This window comes from Podarcis filfolensis, assembly GCF_964270895.1.
Source record: "Podarcis filfolensis genome assembly, chromosome: 10".
Taxonomy (NCBI): domain Eukaryota; kingdom Metazoa; phylum Chordata; class Lepidosauria; order Squamata; family Lacertidae; genus Podarcis; species Podarcis filfolensis.
Window position 1 is genome coordinate 1,933,633 of NC_139612.1, and position 22,639 is coordinate 1,956,271.

Consider the following 22,639-nt stretch of genomic DNA (forward strand, 5'->3'; position numbering starts at 1 on the left):
GCTTACATATTATAAATGAAGGAAAGGAGAAGCACTAGAAATATTAATTGAAGCACGACGTTTATTTATTAACTCTGAGAACACATAAAACCCCAAGAAAGCATACAATCTTATATATTATTTTCACACATAACTCCAAATGATAAGGGTGGTTTTCTTTTTCATTATTGTAATTACTTTCTAGTTTAGTCATTTGTCTTTCTTAATTTTCTATTTAAGTTGAATCTCTTTTTAGTTGATTTTTTAAAATGTGCCTGTCATATGGGTAACACTGCACTTTCCAAATGAGATTAAATCCACTGGTCATTTTTTTAAAAAGCTGATGAAGCTGACTGCAATAGGCTTTTGACAGTCTAATACACAGCTTTTAGTTTGAGCTTTGTATAGCTTAGGTAAGAAATGTAGCCCCTATGCAGAACCTGAGTATGTCATTGGTGCATTCCATTGGTGCAGAAGCCTGTTTTCTTGACTGGTTCAATATGCTGCTGGAGGCTGAGCCAAGCTCTGTTCAGAGGAGAACATGAGAGGAGACCACACAAGACGGCCTTCTGGCCATTGGGGGGGGGCGCCTTTTCTACACTGCTCCCAACTCTGCCACAGCCTTTTGAGATGGGGCAATCGGAAATGGAGAGCCCTTTCCTGATTAGTCAGAAGTCCACCAGCATACGTGAAGTTCCTATTTAGTTATTTTTGCCCCAAAGTATATTCCTTTAACTTACAAGGAACTGCATTTGCCATTTTGTTCATTTATTCACCCAGTTTGGAGAAAATAATGCTACGCTACTAAGAATACAGGATATGGCTTGAACATTCTGAATCACTGCATAAAGGCAGCTGTTTCAGTGCCTTGTTGAATCATACAGCTGTCTACCATTCAATACTGGATAAAGTAGATCATGAAGTGCATCAATTAAAATAGTTAAAACTGTTCTTGAACTTAAGAATATTGTTTACTCAGAACAGTAGGCGTGTCCAAGGAGGTGTGCCTAGAATTCTCACCTAAGCATCATTATCAAATATAAATACACCTCAGAACTGTTTTACTGCATAGTAATTGAAAAATATTCAGTGCAAGAAAAATTCTGAACACATCCAACCAAAGGATCATGGTTTCTCCCAGTTGGAAAATGATATGCTGGGTTCATGAACTAAGCCTTGGCATCCAGATAGCATTCTACAGACTTCTCCTCTCTCCTTTAACAAGACGACTTCGCACCATCCAAACATCCTAAAGACCAAAAAATGAAATAAAGTTATGGTGTGGGACAGGAAAAACCTTGTTTTGTGCACAAGATTATTCCTGTTGTACACAGAAACAGCTGTATATGGAAGAAACCCCCCACTAGACCCAGTAGTTCTGGTTCTGTACAAGGCTTTGCAAGATCTCAGTGAAAAGCAGCAGCAGCAGCAAACAGGCTGACTGTGGCACGGCTGGAGCCTCCTGCTCTGCCCAAGCTGCTGCTCCTCTCTTAAACAGGGGAAAGGAGAGCTTCAGTGAAGAGAGAACCAGAGTATTTTGGTTACATTGCAATTTCCTAATTTCTGTACCGTGGCTGAGATATGGTTTCAAAGAAGGTGCGCAGTGCATGCTCAAAACTTAGAAGCCAAAGAGGCAGCTGAATAAAATTTTCCATATTGGGGGGTTGTGGTGATTTAATCCCCTACACGGCTTTCTTCAGTTACTATGTAATTCCATGTACAACCAGTATTACAGGTTGATACGACTGCAGAAATTTCTATGCCAGCCATCAGTAAAAATATATTGGGGCAGTTGCAAAGAGAACTAGAGAGTAGCAATATTCATTACAGAATGCCATTTTAAAGCATGTTTTCCACCGTCTTGATTATGGATCCAGTAGGAACCTTCATGCAGAACGATAAATGTCTATTCTTGGCACGGAGTGCAGCAGAAGTTATTGAGAGGAGGAACATCTTATGCTCTAGCTACATGTCTTTGTATTCATCCAATAATCTCTCTGAGCAAGGCAACACCTCAGTTCGCTGCCAGCAACACAAATCACACAACATGCCGAGTGCTTGTCCCCCAATGGTGTGGTGTGGTAGTGAGAATTGTAATATGTTGACCTGCTCAACACCAAAGTACATGACTGAGTAGGCTACCACCAATGGAATAATTATTCCCAATACCATTATGTCAGACGTATGACATGAAAAGTTTTTGATGAAGGACATTCACAAACAATACCTTCAGGGGAATAGGTGAGTCTATACCATACTTTGTTCTTGCAATTTCCACAACTTCTTTCTCAATGTTCTCTTGAATTGTACCTTTCACATCAATATAGTGGCAGTCAGAACTTGCGTAATGACAAGAAATTGCCTGTAAAAAGACCCACATTATTTACTTTTTTCTCTTTGTAAGCACTTCACTACTTTTTTATACCAGCTTTAAACTAAAAATATGTAGGTCTAAGTCACTCTCGAAAACAAATTAAACAGGAGGATTAAGAAACATCAAATGTTAATTAAGAAAATGGGGAAGCTTTGACTTGACTTTGCTTAAGCAGCATAATCCAGGTGTTCCAACACCGGCAATCTTAAATGGCATCTTACCTTACGAAACCCTTCAGTCCTGTTCATTCCAGAGCCATGGATTAGCAAGGGATGGAAGAACACTGTGTCTCCTTTCTCCATAGCAAGGTGAACCCTTGGAATAGTTTTATCATAATCACGCACTCCATGGTACATCTTGTTTACACCACCCTGGAAGTTCAATGTATAAAATTAACTTATTTTTCCTAAAAAGCTTAATGTTTTCAATCATCCAAGCTTCAAAAACTTTTAGAACTTATTTTCATACAAAAGGTTTATATAGCTAGATGAGAGCAAGGCCTATGTAGCCCAGGATTCAATTTCCAACAAAGGACAGGGTAGTCTTTGAGAAATTCACAAGCTGAATGTGAAGCTGATGGCCCTCCTGCCTCTTTTCTCCCTTGCATCTTGGAGATGCATCCTGCAACCAAACATGGATGTTCTAGCTTCCTATCACAGCATTTGAGAAGCCTGTCTAATTCGTTTTGTCTAAGCCCTTTGAGCTCGTGGCCCTTCCCACACCTGGTGGGACATTCCAAACCTTGCTGGTTTTCCCAAACATGGAAGTTAATTTTTCTTGCCTTTGCTTTTCCTACTCCTGATGTCCAGAATGTAACTCAAATCCTTGCAGAGTTTAGAAAAGATGAGAGACAAAGTGCGAGACTGGTTACACTATGCTCAGATTAAAGAAGTGTTTAAAAATGACAAAAAGCTAGGATTCCAAGTGGAAAAGTCAAAGTTAGAAACTGAACTGTTAGAACCTAAGACTAAGGTACTTTCAAGAATGTATAACTTGCTGCTGAAATGGAACACACATGACGAAATGGTAAAATCAACAATGATAAAATGGGCGCAGGATATTGGGTATAATATTATGTTTGAAGATTGGGAAAGGTTGTGGACCTCTGGGCTGAACTTCACTGCATGTAATGCGTTGAAGGAAAATGTGATGAAAATGATGTATAGATGGTACATGACCCCTGTTAAACTGGCTAAAATATACCATTCGTCTGATAGCAAATGTTGGAAATGTAAGGAAAATGAAGGAACATTTTTTCACCTCTGGTGGACCTGCCCTAGAGTGAAGGCCTTTTGGGAGAAGATATATAATGAATTAAAAAAGGTGTTTAAATACACCTTTACTAAGAAATCAGAGGCCTTTCTCCTGGGTATTGTCGGCCAGAGTGTGTTAAAAGAGGACAGAACATTCTTTTTGTACGCAACAACAGCAGCAAGAATATTAATTGCCAAGAATTGGAAAACTCAGGAGCTACCCACTGTGGAAGAATGGCAGATGCAACTGATGGACTATATGCAATTAGCCGAGATGACCGGCAGAATTCGAGACCAGGGAGAAGAAAGGATGGAAGAAGACTGGAGGAAATTTAAGATTTATTTACAAAAATATTGTAACTTGGCTGAGTGCTGAATCGGATGCCAGTGCAGACAATTGTCTACCATTAAATTAGATTTAAGGCTGAATTATATGTCAAACCAAATTAAGATTATTAATTAAGATGAGTTAAATGATAATTTGTTTGAAATTAATTTAATAATGATGTAAGTGTATGCGGGAGGTGTGGGGGAGTCCCATGTAACAATTGAGAGATGTTAAATGGACAATGATAAGTGCTTATCTAATATATGCTTTAATTTGAAAACTTTAATAAATATATTATAAAAAAAAAACAGAATGTAACTCAAATCCACTGGCTCCCCATTCATCTCAATTTAATGCCCTCTTTTTAATTATAGCCCGGGACGCGGGTGGCGCTGTAGGTAAAACCTCAGTGCCTAGGACTTGCCGATCGTATGGTCGGCGGTTCGAATCCCCGCGGCGGGGTGAGCTCCTGTCTTTTGGTCCCAGCTCCTGCCCACCTAGCAGTTCGAAAGCACCCCTAAGTGCAAGTAGATAAATAGGTACCGCTTTATAGCGGGAAGGTAAACGGCGTTTCCGTGTGCTCCGCTGGTGCTGGCTCACCAGAGCAGCTTCGTCACGCTGGCCACGTGACCCGGAAGTGTCTGCGGACAGCGCTGGCCCCCGGCCTCTTAAGTGAGATGGGCGCACAACCCTAGAGTCGGACACGACTGGCCCGTACGGGCAGGGGTACCTTTACCTTACCTTTTAATTATAAGGACACTGAAAATACTACTCAGTTAGCAAAACTGCTATTGGCTACCTCCAAATTTGCAGATACTTCCATCCTCCATCCCTCCCTGTGATGAAGTCATAAAGAAATTACCTCCCACTCAGGATAATCATGCTGTTTCAGAGACCCCTTATGACTTCCTGGCAAAACTACCAGGCATCCATTTCTGCGATCAATCTTCTCCATGGCAGTCCAGGCACAAACAATGCGATCTGCAGGCCGGAATGGGAAATAGTGCAAATCCTGGTGCATTGGATGGCGAGAGGTCTTCTTTCCTGCAACAATTATTTGTATTAGCTTTCATAGTACAGATGCAGAATTAGTTATTTTTCGCTCCATAGGACACACTTTTTCCCTCTTAAAAACTAAGGGTGAAGGTCTATGCGTCCTATGGAGTGAATGCAGGGGGGAGGCAGGCAGGAAAAGTCCCCAAGAGCTGCACAAAAGCTTCGCGCAGCTCTTGCGGGCTTTTTCCCCAGGAGGGAGAAGGGACCGCCGCTCCCCGACCTGTTCTGGGGGCTGGGGCCGGGGGAAGCTTGGGCTTCCCCTGCCCCAGCCCTGCGGCTAAAAAGGAGAAGCCTGAAGCTCCCGGAGCGCAGCGCAAACTGCCGCTGCGCTCCGGGGGTTTCAGGCAGCTATCCGCAAGCCTTCAGAGAGCAGTGGGAGTTCTCGCTGCGCTCAGAAGGCTTGCGGATAGCCGCCTGAAGCCTGGAGAGCGGGAGGGGTCGGTGTACACTTCGCTTCACCGGAGAGGCGCTGCACAGTTTTCCCTCTCTGCGCAGCGCCCCTTCAGTGAAGTGGGAGGAGAAATGGAAGGGGCTCCGTTTCTCCTGCCGCTTCGCTGAAGCGGCGCTGAGCAGAGAGGGGGAGATTTTTTTTCCCTGTTCCCCCCCTCCTATGGTCCTGTGTGTCCTATGGTCCAGTGCATCCTATAGAGCAAAAAATATGGTAAGTAAATACAAGCACAATGAGACAACAAGATGTCACAGTGTGGCCTTGCTGTGTGTGTTTTACCTGAGTCTGTAGCTGGGGGTTTACAGATCAAAGGTTAGCACCCAAAACAGAACATGGTGCACTAACTTGTTTTTCTTTGTGTGCCATTTAAAAACAAAAACAAAAAAACAAACATCTAGTTTACCTGCAAGTCAATGAAATGTGAAGTTGATGCTCGCAGCTGAGCTCTGGATTTTGCCTAGGATCAGACTGAAGTAGCCCTGCCTCTGGCCTTCAATATTAACAATGGACTATGTGGCAGGACTGCTGTTAAACTACTCACAGCACAGTCCTCATGTCTGCAATAGGGTTCTAACAGTGAACTACACTGCAGTGCAGCTGTGCGTAACTCTCTTCGCTTAATCCACAAAGTGGAGGATAAAACAATGGATTAACATGGCATGATTGTTGTAAGATGCTCAACTGGCTACACCACAAAGCTGCTATAATGCATTATCCATCCAACCAGCAATATGGGAAAAGTGAACTACATCTGTTTGGGATTTGCAATAGCACTGTTGTGTGTGGGCGTGTTTTAAACCACACTCAATTAGACGATTGCTACATTTCGGCTTGTTTTTGTGGGCAGGTGTGGAATAAGTTACATTAAATGATTTACAAGGTGTGACTAGAAAGTTCGGTGAATGGTCACAGAAATTGGACAGCGAGAAATATTCGAACATACAATCGGCATTGGAAACCCACAAAATGGTCACAATTGTGTACGGAGATGAAGCTGTAACTCGAAAGACAGTGCATGAGTAGTTTAAGCCTTTCCGTGAAGGGCGGCAAACCATCAAAGATGACCCTTGGTCTAGCAGATGTGGGATCAGCGTGTCTGTCCGAATGATGGTGGAATGACTGCATATTTCGTGTGAAATCGTTACTAAGGTTACTGAGTTGTCCCACCCTCCATATTCTCCCAATCTGGCCTCACCGAATTTCTTTCTTTTTCCAAAACTGAAATCTGCACTGAAAGGGCACCGATTTTCCAACATTTCACACGTCCAAGCTGCTGTGACGAGGGAACTGAAAGCCGTACGAAAAGAGGACTTCTCCAGAAGTTTCCAACAGTTCTATGAACGTTGTCAATGATGCATTGTATCAGAGGGGGGGGGGGGCTACTTTGAAGGCCTGTAAGGTATGTATGTTTGAGTATTTCTTGCTGTCGGATTTCTGCGATCATTCACCAAACTTTCCGGTCACACCTTGTACTTTCTCCACAATGTCCATGGGTAGCTCTAACTTCCATCCCTCAGGACATTTAAAAATAGATTCTCAGTGTGATGCAGAAGTGACCAATACAGAATGAGATTATCTGTATACCTGAGTCCAACTGTTCCGCTCCTACCTGGTTATCATTTTTTCTCCCATTCGGGCAGCCAACATTCCTTGCCACTGAATTATTTTTTAGTTTTTGCCCCCCTCATCCCACCTTCCACCAATTTCTTTTAAAGTCTCTGAAACCCTCTGTTCTCCAGAGTCTACCAATACCTCTCATGCAGTTTTGGCTACACCTCCAGTGGCATTCAAAGACTCGAACCAGGACTGGTATTTCTGGATTTAAGCTGGCAATGGCTATACACGTCGATCTATCGTAGTGATGGCATGGTAGGAGCTATGCATAGATTTCCTCATCCAGTTAATCTACCCCTCTTTACCTGAGTCACCTTACTAGCATAAGTTGCCACTGCTTAGAGCTAAAACCCAGGAGCACATTTTGTGGGCGACTGGGACATCTGAAAGCCAAGATGTTCCCTCCTGACAGCAGCCCTGAAAGTGACCCAGATGAGATTGCATCCAGGGGCTCCTTGCCAGCTTCCATGTCCTTTAATATTTTATTTATTTATTTATTTACAAATGTTTATATCCCACTTTTCACCAGGCCTCAAAGCAGCTCACAATGACAAAAATATACAATATATACATTTTCTCCTTCTGCAAGTAGATCCTCCTCCCAATAGTGTCCAACCTATTTTCGTTCTTTCCTTCAAAAGATCTATAGCCCATTTCAGTGGGGCTCTTCCTCCCCCCACAAACCCCTAATGTAGTGGCGCCTGCCCTGTGGAACGCCCACCCACCAGATGTCAAAGAAATAAACAACTAGAAGACATCTGAAGGCAGCCCTGTATAGGGAAGCTTTTAATGTTTGATGAATTATTGTATTTTAATAATTTGCTGGGAGCCGCCCAGAGCGGCTGGGAAAACCCATCCAGATGGGCAGGGTATAAATAATAAATGTTGTTGTTGTTGTTGATGATGATGATGCACCCTCCTTGGCCCTCCATATCGCTAAATTTTGTGAACTAGTGTTTATTGCCTACAGAGTATGCTTCTGCATACACTTTGAGAAAACAAAGACACCAGAATCCTTGGCACTGAACTGAAATGGCTGACAAGTCCCTAAGGCACCAAAGGATTGCAAACCAATGACTTAGAGAAGGATATGCAACATGCCATTTAATGAAATCAAGCTATGGGGAGAGACATGGGGAAGAGGAAGATGGCAGCAAGAGAGAAAATCGTGCCACTTCCACTTTTAGGTTTGTCCCTGCTCACAGATTATCTTGAGGCAACAAAGCCATAAACAGGAAAAAAGGTCTCATTGTTTAGAGTGTATCAATACCAAACCTGATGTATATTAACCATGTTAGTGGTATATATTTTCATTTAGACTTGCATCACAGCAGCTAACTCACTAATGATACCTACAGGACCTTGCAGAAGAAAAAGAAAAAAGTGCAAGTCTGATAATATTTAAATACACACTTGCATTCTTGAACAGAGTATTTTATTTCTCCTCTGTTCAATTATTTCTTACCGGAATCCGGAGGCTTATTTATCAACATGGTGTGCATAGCCATGATGTTTGGTCCTGTGAAGCATTCGACATATTTCAATATCTAAGGTGAAGAGAGATGCATATTTAAACATGCTAAAAATATATTACACCTTATATTTCACGGGCAAGACTCAAGTGAATACGCATTATCGATATACCAGAGTTGAAGAAGCAACCAGTTTTATGCAAATCGTTGCCCTGTGCAAAAACTGCCATCATCCAAGTTACTGACAGAATCCACCAACAATGTCTCCCTATGCATATCCCATTGAAATGGACAGGAACTAAGCAATCATTATGAAAAAGTCACGGGCCTCTGGCATCATGTGTCATTTCATCCTAAGGGTCTCTTAACTTTTGATAGATGGTGCTATTCAATGCCATACTATGCTAGTAACCTAAATAATGAAGGTGTCTATTTAGTGCAGACTTTGCCTGTGGCTAAAGAGCTGGGCAGCAATTTTCTAGAGCAGCATAGTGCAACATCCTTAGATCAATCTATGTAGACTGTATATAGAGATTACAAGTTTCTTCCGAATTAATATAATGTGAAGGACCACATATAAAAAAATGCAGATTATTTGTGGTCTTCAGGATATTCTTTTTTTAAAAAAAATTAACCTGAGACAATGTGCAATATCTGAAGAGCTCTTCATGATGCTGGAAATCCTGTAGCTTTGAAACTGCTTTTTGATTAGGAATAAATTCAGACTTGGCAATTGACACATCTCTCATGACCACCAGTCCAGGGACGATCACTTCCTGTCTGCAGATCTTCACGAACTCATTTCTGAAGAGGGAATTTTAAAAATTTACTTCAGCAAAGTTTACTAGGCTATTTAACCATGTTATTGCCCTTGCTAAATGAACTGGATACTTCTATTGCGCCAAACAAGGCTGTTCAAAGCGTAGCCTGAGGGCCACAAGCAGTCCTTAAGGCTCTTTTGGGCAGCCCTTGGACTGCCTTTCCAAACTCAGGTAAGAGAGGCCTTGGGCTGTGGGAAGAAGGTGTAAGGGTTCAGACAGGGTCCTAAAGTCCTCCCACCTCGTTCCCAAAGCCTAGTTAGCACATTCCCAGCTTTGGAAAAGAAGTGGGAAAGCTCTATACCTCTGCCAGAGGCTTGTGCCTCCTTCCTGAAGTCCAGCACCTAGCTTATCTGGGGGGTGTGAATGTGTGTGAAATTTTGGCCTTGCTTCCCTGCCCCCCATGACAAAGCAGTGTGTGGGCAGAGGGTACTCTTGCAGCCGACTTGGTATGAAGTTGGGACACCTTGGTGCAAAATTATGGGTAATAACTCGGAACTAGAGATCCACATAACTCATTCTCTGTGAGGCTTTGAGTGTATATTTATAAGCGAGAAGTGAATTATGCCTCGTATCAAATGGCTGGATGTTCTTGTAAATCCAGAGGGAATTTTCATTTGGAGTGGGGCCCTTCTTGTGGCCTTCAGGTCTTGCTTGGCAAACACAAGCTCTTGGGCACACCTCAAGAGAGACCTCTGGACTGCAACCAGTGTGCTTTAAACCACGGGGGGTGGGGTCAAGTACCACGGGGGGGGGGGTCAAGACTGACCCAAGGGGGGTTGGAACAGGAGCACCACCACCCTGCAAAGATATGGAAAAAGAGATTAAGAAATGGGTCCTGAATGCATGTTTGGGTGAAAAGTGAGTTCTGCGTCTGAAAAGGCTGAAGATACTTGTTTTAGACAATCTCACTATATGTGATTAGGACACATGGCTACAGTTTACCTGAAACGTTCAACATCCTCATCCGAGACCAGATTTTTTATGACGAGATAGCCGTTCTCCTCATAGAAATCCCTTTGCTCTGGGCTTAGAACATTATTATCTAAGGTGTAACTGCAGAGATAGGAACATACAGTGGGTAAGTTCACAGGGCAAGGATGAAGTCTAGGAAATAAGCGCTCCCTGGGAACTCTTATGCAACCTACAACACACCCCGGGGTCTCCTGCAGCACAGAGGAGCTCTAGGGAAAACAGGCAGGTCCATGTGGGAGGGGGTCCCTGAAGTTCAAAATCTGCAGTACCATGAAGGTATTTATTTCCATGAAGTCAGCACAAAAGTTAGTTTGCTGTTTGCTTCTTGAGTGTAGAGGCACAAAAGTTTCTACTAATCCACAAATACACAGATGCAACCATGCCCAGAAACAGCATGCCATTACAATCAATCAATCAATCAACGACATATTTACAAAATAATAAATGTATATATTTTTTTTAAAAAATTGGATTAAGTTTCAGGTGTTGCAATTGCTAGCTGTAACCTGCCCCCCCAAGTAGGTAAGAAACAACCACATCAGCAAAATATGTTTGTATTTCATGTTTTATGCCCCTTTTGAGTGCTTCTGAGATAGAATTTGGCATATAAACAAAAAGGGGGTCTTTGCATGAAATAAACTATTTAGGTTGCAATCCAAATCTCTTTAGCATGGATTAAGAGATAATGAATGCAAAGGGACTTGCTACAAGACTGAACTGTGCTATTAAGTTATTTAGTTTATACTATGTGCCCTATCTTTACTTCACGCACAGATGCTGCAGGGAGCTATTGGGAGAGCAGGAGCTAAAGAACAAAAATTAGACAGCAAAATACTGGTAAACAGAGGGCAATGGTTGCTACATCCTGCATCCCAACATTTGCTACTCTACTATTTCAGAACTGCAAAATCTGCAGGAATTCAGAGCAATGTGATGGTTAATCCACCCCAAATTATCAAAACTTCACCAAATTCAAGCTTGGAATTCTAGCCAAAAATAAATATATGGTTTCCTTTCATTGCCATGATCACCATAACACATTTAATTTTCATAAAGAAAAAGAAAAATTACCTACCGGTACTGAATTGGATATTTCACCGTAGTTACTTGGGCTGAAGTTGGAAATTGTGTCTTGAGCACAAGTTAAGGAATCTAAATATGGTTTTGAATAGATATTATATCCTTTGGGGTGAAATAAAAACTCAGAACTCATTTTGAATCATAGGAACTATTAACATGGAGGAGGAAATATAATGTACATTAGTTTTATTCTGATGTACACCACTAATCTCCCAAGTTTTCCTAATAATTTAAAGCCACATGCAGCAGAACTGGAAGATAGCCATTCTACATTATAATTATTTATTTTAAGCAACAGTTAAAGAAGGTAGATTAAAAAAAAAAAATAGTAAGACATGGGGATTTTCATGCAACCCAAAATCAAACACCTAAGCATTTATCTCCCCTCCTGACATAAAACAAAAACATTCCAAGTTAATCATAAGACAATTATGAAAACTGCCACTTTTTCTTTTTGACAAAATAATAATCATAAATAAAAAAGAATAAAAATATGCACCCCATCACCAAGACCATTCCACTGTAACTATCCAACCTCCCAGAATTTCAACACCTCTTGCGATGGTTTGACCCCTTTCCGTTTTAACAGTACAAATTCTACAAACACCATTCATATCTCCTCAAAATCATTTCTCCTGCATATTCTCTGTCTTACCTTAATGACACGTTAATTTATCATTAATAGCTATATCCCACTTCTTCCATTTTATATTCTGCTTACGCCTTCCACTTCCTATCTATAAAAACTTGTGCAGCTGTCAATAAATTTGTGAGCAAGCCCTTCCTAGCCCGCGAACCTTCCACCCCATCGTAAATTGATAATAAAGCCACCTCTGGACTTTTGGTCAGCTTTAACCCAGTGATTTCTGTTATCTCCTTAAACACCCTTTGCCAAAAAAATTGTACATATTTATACGTGAATATAATTCCCTGTTTCCTGGCACACTGCCATTCTCACAAGTTTCCCGGAGAGGAAAGACTGCAGTTTTGAAAATGAATGTTTTATGAATATTCCCTCCCCCACCCAAAAAAATATGCCAGTTCTCTTTTCTAAAGAAAACTGAGGAAAGGATTCTACAAACAACTTTAATTTGAAACAAGATGCATCTATTAAAAAGTTTATGATCTTTGTGTGTTCTCTCACAAATAGTTTTGGATTATTATGCCCCTTCAATTAAACAGTGTATAGCCTGATTAAAACAGAAACGAAAAAACCCCGCTGGTTAAAAACAGAAAAGAAGATGAGCAATCCTATTGAAATACTTACTATGATATTAAAAAGGAGGGGAGGGCAAATAAGGAATATTGGATTATATGATACATTCCAATGTTGCAGTGACATAACAGGAGCTCCCTGCACACCCTCAATCTACTGTGGAGGGTTCTCTCTCTTTGGGGCAGATTTTGAGTGATCATGGGGCACTGCCAGAAAGAGAGGAGAAGAGGGAAAGTTTACTTCCAGTAGAAATCTGCTGTGCTAGCAGAATAATAGCAGCATTGGATATGGCTCCTTCTGCTGAAATAAGAATTACAGTTTGAATACATTTTGCAAATTATTAAGCCTGGGACACAGTATGGATATAGGAAGATACAATAGAACGCATGTATGGATCCACTCAACAAATCGTAACAAAAGAAGTGATTCTCCTCACACACACACTCCCCACTGTTTTCACTCTTTTTAAACTGAGTTATACAATCTATCATCTTGTGCAATGCACAGGATTGGAGCCAAAGGTTCCCTTCCCTGATGCAAGTTAACTGCATAGGAAGGGGACATTTTAATGTAACCCATAGACAGCATAATGAATATTACAGTTCACAGAGTTTGGATAATAAACATTGATTGTTTTAAGTTTTTATTTGTCACCTTGGTGGCAACTTCTAATGACAAATGGGAAACTATTTGGGGAAAGCAATTTTTTTTTTTTACAATAGTGTCTTCTATATTTGTACTTTCTAAATATTAACAAAAACACCAGATGGAAAGCAATTGCCAAACACAAAGTGGTGTCTTCCAAGAAAATTAAGAAAAGATACCAGTGATATAACATTTTGTCAGAAAAATCTACAAAATAAAAAAGGAAACTGTTGGAAACAACTGTAGGAATAACACTGTTCCAAAATGAAGGTTTGTTGGATGGAAATATAGAAATAAGAAATAATTCAATGAAGAAATAAGTTGAACTGGATATGCATTTCCACTAAATCACAGAGCAATTATAGTTGGAAAGAGCAGGAAGTATTCCCTTAAGAGCAAGATTCCAATGCTTTCCAAATGGATATCAGACTTCTTCCATACTCAAGGAGTGCAATTAGTTTCACTGAAGGCCGTATCTTAAGTTACAGCTTTGGTACAGGCAAATAAAAGCAAATAAGTCTTTCATGGCAACTGGAGATATATTTTAGAATGGAAATGCAATTTATGTAATTCCGAAAATACATTTGCTGCAAATGCCGTAATAGCAGGGGAAGAACACTGGGGTTTCCCCCCTTTTTTTCTTTAAACTTTGTTAAATTATTAATCAATTCCAAGACTATGATGCTCATGAATGTAATATTGTAAATATGCCTTTTGACTTTGACATTCTTTTTTTATTCTTTAAGTACTTAATTCATTCCGGAGGTCCGTACTTAACCTGAAACTGTCCTTAACCTGAAGCACCACTTTAGCTAATGGGGCCACCGTGCCGCTGGAGCACGATTTCTGTTCTCATCCTGAAGCAAAGTTCTTAACCTGAAGCACTATTTCTGGGTTAGCGGAGTCTGTAACCTGAAGCGTATGTAACCTGAAGCGTATGTAACCTGAGGTACCACTGTAAAGTGTTTTAGATTAATACAAGTAAGCTCATTTATCCAATAGGGCATTTCACACATTACACACAGGCAGTTTTGGTAGTATGTATATTTTGGTAACTGTGGACAACCATAGCTTACTGATAAACCCATTTGTGATATTAACTCTATTCAGTTTTTAAAAGTATTTTTGCAACAACATTAAAAGCTTTGTGCCACACATTCCAATCCACAAAAATTACAAAAATATGAGTCAAAAGACCAAGGCATACATGCTACTCTTTCAATCTATTTTTTTCCATAATTGGTGCCCAGTATGAAAAGACAAAGGAACGCGGGTGGCGCTGTGGGTTAAACCACAGAGCCTAGGACTTGCCGATCAGAAGGTTGGCGGTTCGAATCCCCGCGACGGGGTGAGCTCCCATTGCTTGGTCCCTGCTCCTGCCCACCTAGCACTTCGAAAGCACATCAAAGTGTAAGTACCTTCCAGCGGGAAGGTAAACAGCGTTTCCGTGTGCTGCTCTGGTTCGCCATGCTGGCCACATGACCCGGAAGCTGTACGCCGGCTCCCTCGGCCAATAAAGCAAGATGAGCACTGCAACCCTTGAGTCAGACACAACTGGACCTAACGGCCAGGGGTCCCTTTACCTTTACCTTATGAAAGGACAATCATGGTTCATTTCTTTCACAGAGAATTCAGTCTAGAATTATCATCAATAGAAACTTCTAACAGGGAAACATCCATTGTTGTTGCTATCAATATTCTGATAATTTTTAGTATTTTTTCCAAAGTAGAAGAAAAGGGCCAGGACAGGTGCTGATGCAACTGTCCCTGGTTTGTATATATCATGAAGTCATAACACAGTGCATAAACATCCAGCAGAAAAACATACTAAGGGTATGCCTGAGATACCTTATTTGTGAAGATAATTCAGTAGACATTAGTTTCAGTGAAACTGCATCCAAGGTCTTTTATCATAGAATCATATATCGTTGGTGTATGTATCCTTTCTCTTTGAATAAAATTACAAAAAGACTACGCACTACAAACTGCTGGAGATATGGTAGCAGCTTTGGCTCATTTTTTCACCTCTGGTTGTACTGCCCTAGTCAAACAAGTTTGGTTACAGGTCTTTCGCAAAGTTGAGTGAATAACCAAATAGGTCATCCAAAAATTATCTCCCTCTCTCTTTTTGATTTGGGTCACCACATAATTAAATATTGCAAAAAAGCTCACAGCAGCTAGATTCTGGAGAACTTGCGACACCGACCTTATGGAAGTCTGGTATCAGAAACTTTGGAACTTGGCAGTCATGGACAAATAAAGCTGTCAACCTTTGACTGTGTAGAAAAATTCAAGAGGCAGAAAAATCTTTATGCTATTTAGACAAATTTTATTTCTTATGCAGTAACTAAAAAACATGGGCTCTCTCTCACTGGAAGCTTTAACATGACACTTTTCAAAGATAGAAATGACTGACGTAATTGTTTCATTAGAACAGACCAAAGCTCCTCTCCTCCTTTTTCCTTTGTATTGGGCTGCACTGTATTGACTGATATTTGATATATAGAAAAATAGAAAACAGCGAGATAGATGATAGATATACAGATATTCATACAGTCACAGTGGCGTTCTGATGACCTGAAGGGGCAAAGAAACTTTCCAGTAAATGCAACTTTGAGAGGTGGATACCTGGTACTTGCAAGATGGCCTTGAGGTAAGACGCTCCTGTTAGAGCTCCTCAATTAGATGTTGGGGGCTCCTACTCCTTTTAACTTTTTCAACATTTTAACTTTTTAATCTTTTAACCCTCTTCTTATCAAAAGTTTGGCAACCTGGGGTTTTATATCAGAGAACTTGTGAAGTTGGCGCTGTAAATTAGATCTAATGAAGTCAAACAGCTTAACAGCCGCTGCCCAGCTTATTTCAAGGACTCGTAACTCTAAACAATTTAATTAATCTCCTGAACTTTTTCCAAACTGACTCTGACTCAGGCTTTGACTCGGCGTTTTAAATGAACTAAGGGAGGTGAAGCTGTGTTGCAGGAGTGTTCCGTTTGTGCTTGCCTCTGCCCTCCTGGCTTGTGGGTCCAACTCTGCTGTGTGCCTGCTCTGTCTTCCCAGTTGTGGGTCCAGCTGCCCTGCATGCCAGCAGTGCTCCTGGACTGAGACAGACTGGTCGAGTACTCGGCATGGAGCCTGGGTCAAGATATAGTACTCTGCAGATGACTCAATTGAAAGGCACCTAGGGAAGCCAGAGAGGGGGGCTCCACCCTCAAGACGCCAGAGACCCTTAAGCCACAGGGCTGGCAGCTGGTTGTAGCAGAGGAGAGGTATGATTCTGTGGCCCTGAGAACACCAGCAGTGGGGGAAAGCAGAGGACTCCTGATGCCAAGAGGAACACTTTCTCTGCCACTACAAGTTGGCAACAGCAACAGCAACAGCAAGAGGAGGGCCCCCTGAGACCATCGGGCACGGCATTGACATCGAACAGGGCATTTACTGAGCCTGCCCTGCCTTCCTCTGGCCACCCCCCGCTGTCGCCTGGTTGTTCAGGTTGGCAGATTCAGAGATCATTCGAGCAGACTCGAGCTGGCGCGTGATGCTACAAGAACTTCGTCTGCTACAATAACTTTTTTCTTTCCTTTTCACCCTTCCCCCTTCCTTTGCCATTTGTTTTAGTTTTTTATAGTTCATTGTTTCATGATAATATTTAAGTTTTGCTTGCTTACTGTTAGGTGTTTGCTTGCTTACTGTTAGGTGTTTGATGCTATTTAGGTGTTTTTCCCCCCTTAATGTATGTTATATGGTAGTTTTGTTTAGCTATAGAATGTTTTGGGGTTTATTTTTCAATTTCTTAATTTAATTAATTGGTTTGCCTAATATTATAATAGTAGGCTGACAAAGAATATAATAGTTTCATACAATCAGAGAGGTAGCTGATGTGTAGCTGGTTTGTTCTACTCGACTAATTAGAGTTATCGAGTTGCTGATACTATAAGCAGAATAACTAGGCTGGGAAAGAATAACATCAATTGCCATCAATGGAGGCTAGTATGAGGCTTGGGACTGCTACCGTGGAGGGGCGAGGGAGGTATGGCGGTGGGGGCAGACGTTATAGGCGAAGGGGATCGAGATACGGATATGCTCGTACCCCTTCCAATCTGCACCCCATCCCAAGGGACGAGGGTAGGGTGAGCAAGGATTACTCACCTCCGTCACTGGTGCTGTGCAATGCCAGGTCTATAGGCAACAAAACCGCCACCCTGCGAGATTTCTTTACCTCACAGGGTGTCGACCTGGCTTGTGTGACGGAGACCTGGGTGCGCGAAGGGGAAACTGTTACCCTACGAGAGATGGCGCCCCCGGGTTTCTCCGTCCTCCACCAGTCGTGGACTGTGGACCGGGGGGGAGGGGTGGCATTATTAATCCGGGAAGATTGTTCTTTCAGGGCTCTACCATCGCCATCGATCCCCGGCATTGAATGTGTTGGCCTAGTGTGGGGCTCTGAGGTGAGCTTGGCTCTCTGGCTGGTGTACCGGCCACCTAGCGCACCAGCAGCCACCCTGTCAGGCCTGCTGGAGGCGGGGACCGGCTGGGCCTTGGAGTTCCCTAACCTATTGGTATTGGGGGACTTCAACATCCATGCTGATGCCACTCCCTCCTCACAGGCTCTGGACCTGGTGTCTTCCATGGCGACACTAGGGCTCTCCCAGTTTGTTTCGGGCCCCACACATCAAGCAGGCCACACGCTGGATTTGATCTTTGGGCGTAGGTATAGATGTGATCATGTCTCCTTCGATGAAGGTGCCATGGTCTGATCACTATGCTCTGAAAGCCAGGATTGACTTTCCACCCCCACCCTGCTTAGGTGGCGAGCCGATTTGGGCTCGCCCGCAGAGGCTGATGGACCCTGATAGATTCCGCCAAGGCTTGCGGGACCTTGCTCCCCCTGGCGACTCATTGACCGAGCTTGTTGAGGGCTAGAATACCCAGCTCCTGGCAGCCATCGATGAGATCGCACCTAAGTGCCCTCTGCGACCCTGCAGAAACCAGGCTCCCTGGTTTACCGAAAATGAAGCGGGACCTCAGACGGCTAGAGCGAGTATGGCAGTATGGAGCCTCAAGAACATCTTATAGGGTTTTTATGAAAACCTACGAGATGGCAGTGAAGGCCGCTAAGAAGTCTTACTTCTCAGCCTCCATTGCATCCGCTAGCTCTCGCCCGGCGCAATTATTTAGTATAATTAGGTCTTTAACGTCCCTTGAAGGACAGCCAAATTTAAATAACAATTTGACACACAGCTGTGAGGCATTTGCGAGCTTTTTTGCGGAGAAGGTCCTGTTGCTCCGCCATGACCTCCCTGCCAATTTGGATACAATAAAGGAACTGGAGGCCCCTCGACTGTCCTCGGGTCCAGTATTGGACCACTTTGACCGGATATCCCCAGCCGATGTGGACAGACTCCTCCGAGCTGGAAAGCCCACCACCTGTCCTCTTGACACGTGCCCGTCTTGGCTGATTAGAGCGTGTCCAGACGAGGTGCGGGCCCCCCTAGGGGATATCATCAATGTGTCCCTTGGCACCGGGACATTCCCAGGGGAACTGAAGGAGGCAGTGGTGCGCCTGCTCTTAAAGAAAACATCATTAGATCCCTTAGATCTATCCAATTACCTCCCAGTTTCGAATCTTCCGTTCCTGGGTAAGGTGATTGAGAGAGCGGTTGGTGGGTTTCTGGATGAAACATCAGCTCTGGATCCATTCCAGTCCGGCTTCCGCGCTGGTCATGGGACCGAGACGGCCCTGGTCGCCCTAACAGACGATCTCCGCAGGCAGCTGGATCGAGGCAGGTCGGGGCTGCTGATTCTTCTAGACCTGTCAGCAGCCTTCGACATGGTCGATCACGAACTCCTGGACCACCTTGCTGACGTGGGGATCCAGGGCACAGTCCTTCAATGGCTGCGCTCGTTTCTCTCTGGGACAGAGGGTGGCGCTTGGGGGGGGGGAATTGTCATCCCGCCACTCCTTGGTGTGTGGAGTGCCCCAGGGTGCGATACTCTCCCCGATGCTTTTTAACATCTTTATGCGCCCCCTCGCCCAGCTTGTCTGGAGTTTTGGGCTGGGCTGCCATCAGTATGCTGATGACACCCAACTCTATCTGTTGATGGAAGGCCATCCTGACTCGGCCCCAGACACACTGATCAGATGTCTGGAAGCTGTGGCTGGATGGTTACGTGGGAGCCGGTTGAAGTTAAATCCTTCAAAGACAGAGGTCCCTTGGCTGGGTCGGGACGATATGGGATTGGGAGGCAACTCCCATCTCTTGCGGGGGCGCAATTAGTGCCAGCACCGTCCGTTAAGAGTTTGGGTGTAATCTTTGACACCTCCCTTTCCATGGAGGCGCAGATTGCAGCTATAACAAAGGCGGCATTTTTTCATCTCTGCCAAGCTAAGCAGTTGGTTCCTTACCTCTCTCGCCCTGACCTAGCCACTGTGATCCACGCGACGGTCACCTCCAGACTGGATTATTGTAACTCGCTCTATGTGGGACTGCCCTTGAGACTGACCCAGAAACTCCAGCGGGTGCAGAATGCCGCGGCGAGACTCCTTACAGGGTCCTCGCTGCAAGATCACATTCACCCGGTGCTATACCAGCTGCACTGGCTCCCGGTGGAGTACAAGATCAGGTTTAAGGTGCTGGTTTTAGCCTTTAAAGCCCTATATGGCCAAGGACCCTCATACCTAGGGGACCGCCTCTCCTGGTATGTCCCACAGAGGAACTTACAGTCTTCAAACAAAAACATCTTGAAGGTCCCAGGCCACAGGGAGGTTAGGCTGGCCTCAACCAGAACCAGGGCTCTGTCACAAGAGACTAGGGCCCTGCGGGACTTGACATCTTTCCGCAGGGCCTGCAAGACAGAGCTGTTCCACCAGGCCTTTGGCCAGGGCACAGCCTGACTCCCTCCTTTGGCAATTCTCACAGAACTCTAGCCCAATGGATGCCATTAATCTGATTTGAATTGATTTTATAATGAAATTATTTTAGAATGCTGTATTATTTTATTGTTGTTAGCCGCCCTGAGCCCAGCTTCAGCTGGGGAGGGCGGGATATAAATAAATTTTATTATTGTTATTATTATTATTATTATTATTATTATTATTATTATTAACGTATGCTGAGCTGGCAGTAGGAGGGGGAGAAGAGAAGCAGGAGGAGAGATAACTACAACCTGCACTCCCCACTGCCTATCTTGCTTGCAAACCCACCTCCAACTTATCTCCCCAATGCATAAAATATCTAGGATGGCATTTTGCATGTCCAACCACTGGATGCATAATACTATACACATAACTAGTGACAGACCTAAAGGGACTTGCTAAATCTGTATTCAACAGAGAGGAAATTTCAGGAAACCTTGAAAATGCTCAGACCTCTCTATTGTTCCTCATCTTGAAACACATTAGTAATAAATAGTGGGGGAGAGGGGAAGAGAATCAAGGAAAAAGTATTAGAAAAAGTATTAGATAATCACATATACCTTATGTAACAGTACCAAGTACATAGGTCAAAAGCAAGATTGCTAGTTCAAAAATAATAATAAATAAAAAGGTTAGCAGCAATCAGAGCTGTAGATCTAATATGCAATATAAAGAAATGTTTCTTCCATCAAAATATATCCCTGCAAAGCTGTGAATAACAATGGATAGACAACAGAAATTGGATTGATACATGTCCAAATCATCAGGATATTGGGGGGGGGAGGGGCGCAAAGGCCACTGCAGGTATTTTCCTATCCCTGCAGAATTCTTTGTGCTGTGCATAATTTTGCTTAAACACACTTGCAGTTATTTGCCACCCACTGACAGAATTATATAAACACAGAATTGTACAGTTGGAAGGAATCCTGGGGTCATCTAGTCCAACCCCCTGCAATGCTTCAAACGTTTAGTTTCAGCTTCACTGGGGCCAAAGTCTGTACAACCCTTGCTCAAACATATGCAATCTTGACTAGATACAAGATAATTTGATTTATAATTAAAAGGGCTGCTTTGCATTTAAACTGAAGAGGCCAGCATAATAGACACACAGCCATTCAAGTGGCCCATCAAGTTATATAAGAATTACATAGCTCTCTAGTCAGTATACAAACCAAACCCAAGAAGTGGTGAAGCCTGAGAAGGGACCTGGTCTGGGAATTAGAATTAGGTCCCAGCTCAGCCATGACCCATGTCTGGGAGAGGCAGTTACCAGGGTCCTCTCTGCCCTCTCCCCACAGAAGGTTTATGCACTTCTAACAAGCCTCAGAAAAGCAGCAATTTGACAGGTGAAGCTTTTTCCCACTGCCAATTTGAATGTTATGAAAAGATGCGTGTTTTTAAAGTTCTGCTGCTATGCAGGTCCAACGTGCTCAAGACCTCTTCCAGAGACTGTGTCCAGCCCGAGTTTCAAAGGCTCTGTTTCTCTGCAGACTTTCTTACAAGTCTGTTCCAACTTAATGATGCAGAAGGAAGACGCAGGTTAAGCTGCCTGGAAGGGACTGAGCCCAGAAAGGCGAAGGAGAGAGAGAGAGATGCCTGTGCCTGGAGGCGGCCTTGCAGGGCCGGACTGGATGCCTCTCGGGCCCCTTCCAAGTCCCTCGACCGTAGGAGGGTCCGAGGGAGTTAGGGAGCTGGTCCGAGAAAGGACCGCCACGAGAAAGAGGAGGGCGCGTCTCTGGCTCCGAGGGTCGCGGCTTCCCGCCCTGCCTCGGGGCCCCTTCCAACGCCACCATTGAATCCCACGGCTCCCGGACCAGGACGAGGAGCCAGGCCGGGCCGGGCCTCCCCTCCTCGTCCTCCCTCGTCCCCAAGGAGGAGCTTCTCCTGCCGGCCGCGGCTCCTTCCCGGCTGCCCGCTGGGTCCAAAGGATACGGGGCGCCCGGCCCCCGGCCCCCGGGCGGGCAGGAGGTGGCGCAGCAGGGCGCGCAGCCGGAGCGAGGCGGCGGAAGCGGCGCTGTCGGCGTGGCTCGGTCCCTCGGCCATGGCGCCCCCAGTGCGGACTCCTCCTCGGCCTCGGCGCCTCTGAGGCAGCGCCGCCCAGGGCCGGAAAGAGGCCGGGCCCTGCGGGGCTCCTCCTGCCGGGGGCCGCACCCCTCCGCCCTCCTCTCCACGGAAGGACCGGACGAGCCAGCGGGCCGCGGAGGTTGGAGGGCGTCACGTGTGAAAAGCTCGCTCCGTCGCAGACGCGGGGCAAACCACTGGAGCCTCGCGGCACCTGCCAGCAGCACCCAGGCGACCTCTCTGGGGCGCAGGGCCCGGGCTGGCCAGACGGCTGGCACCCGCTTGGCCCACCAGGCACCAGCCGACCGCCTTCGGGACTTGCGCAGGGTTTCCTCCCGAGCCTTTTCTCCTCTCCAAGACATCTCGCAGGGTAACCGCCCTACCACAAACACATGCAAAAGGCCG

The 22,639-nt window shown here is 44.3% G+C and overlaps 1 protein-coding gene across 1 annotated transcript; it reads right to left on the reverse strand.

Moving 5' to 3' along the window:
* Positions 1–43: 43 nt before the first annotated feature.
* Positions 44–22,415, reverse strand: LOC310744218 (phytanoyl-CoA dioxygenase, peroxisomal-like). The gene is made up of 9 exons (XM_083575354.1): positions 22,106–22,415; positions 11,393–11,448; positions 10,288–10,398; positions 9,160–9,328; positions 8,518–8,599; positions 4,797–4,978; positions 2,575–2,724; positions 2,207–2,341; positions 44–1,228 (listed from the first exon to the last, which is right to left on the reverse strand). Exons 1-9 carry the CDS (start codon positions 22,214–22,216, stop codon positions 1,175–1,177), a joined length of 1,050 nt encoding a protein of 349 aa, XP_083431480.1. The 5' UTR covers positions 22,217–22,415; the 3' UTR covers positions 44–1,174.
* Positions 22,416–22,639: the final 224 nt, after the last annotated feature.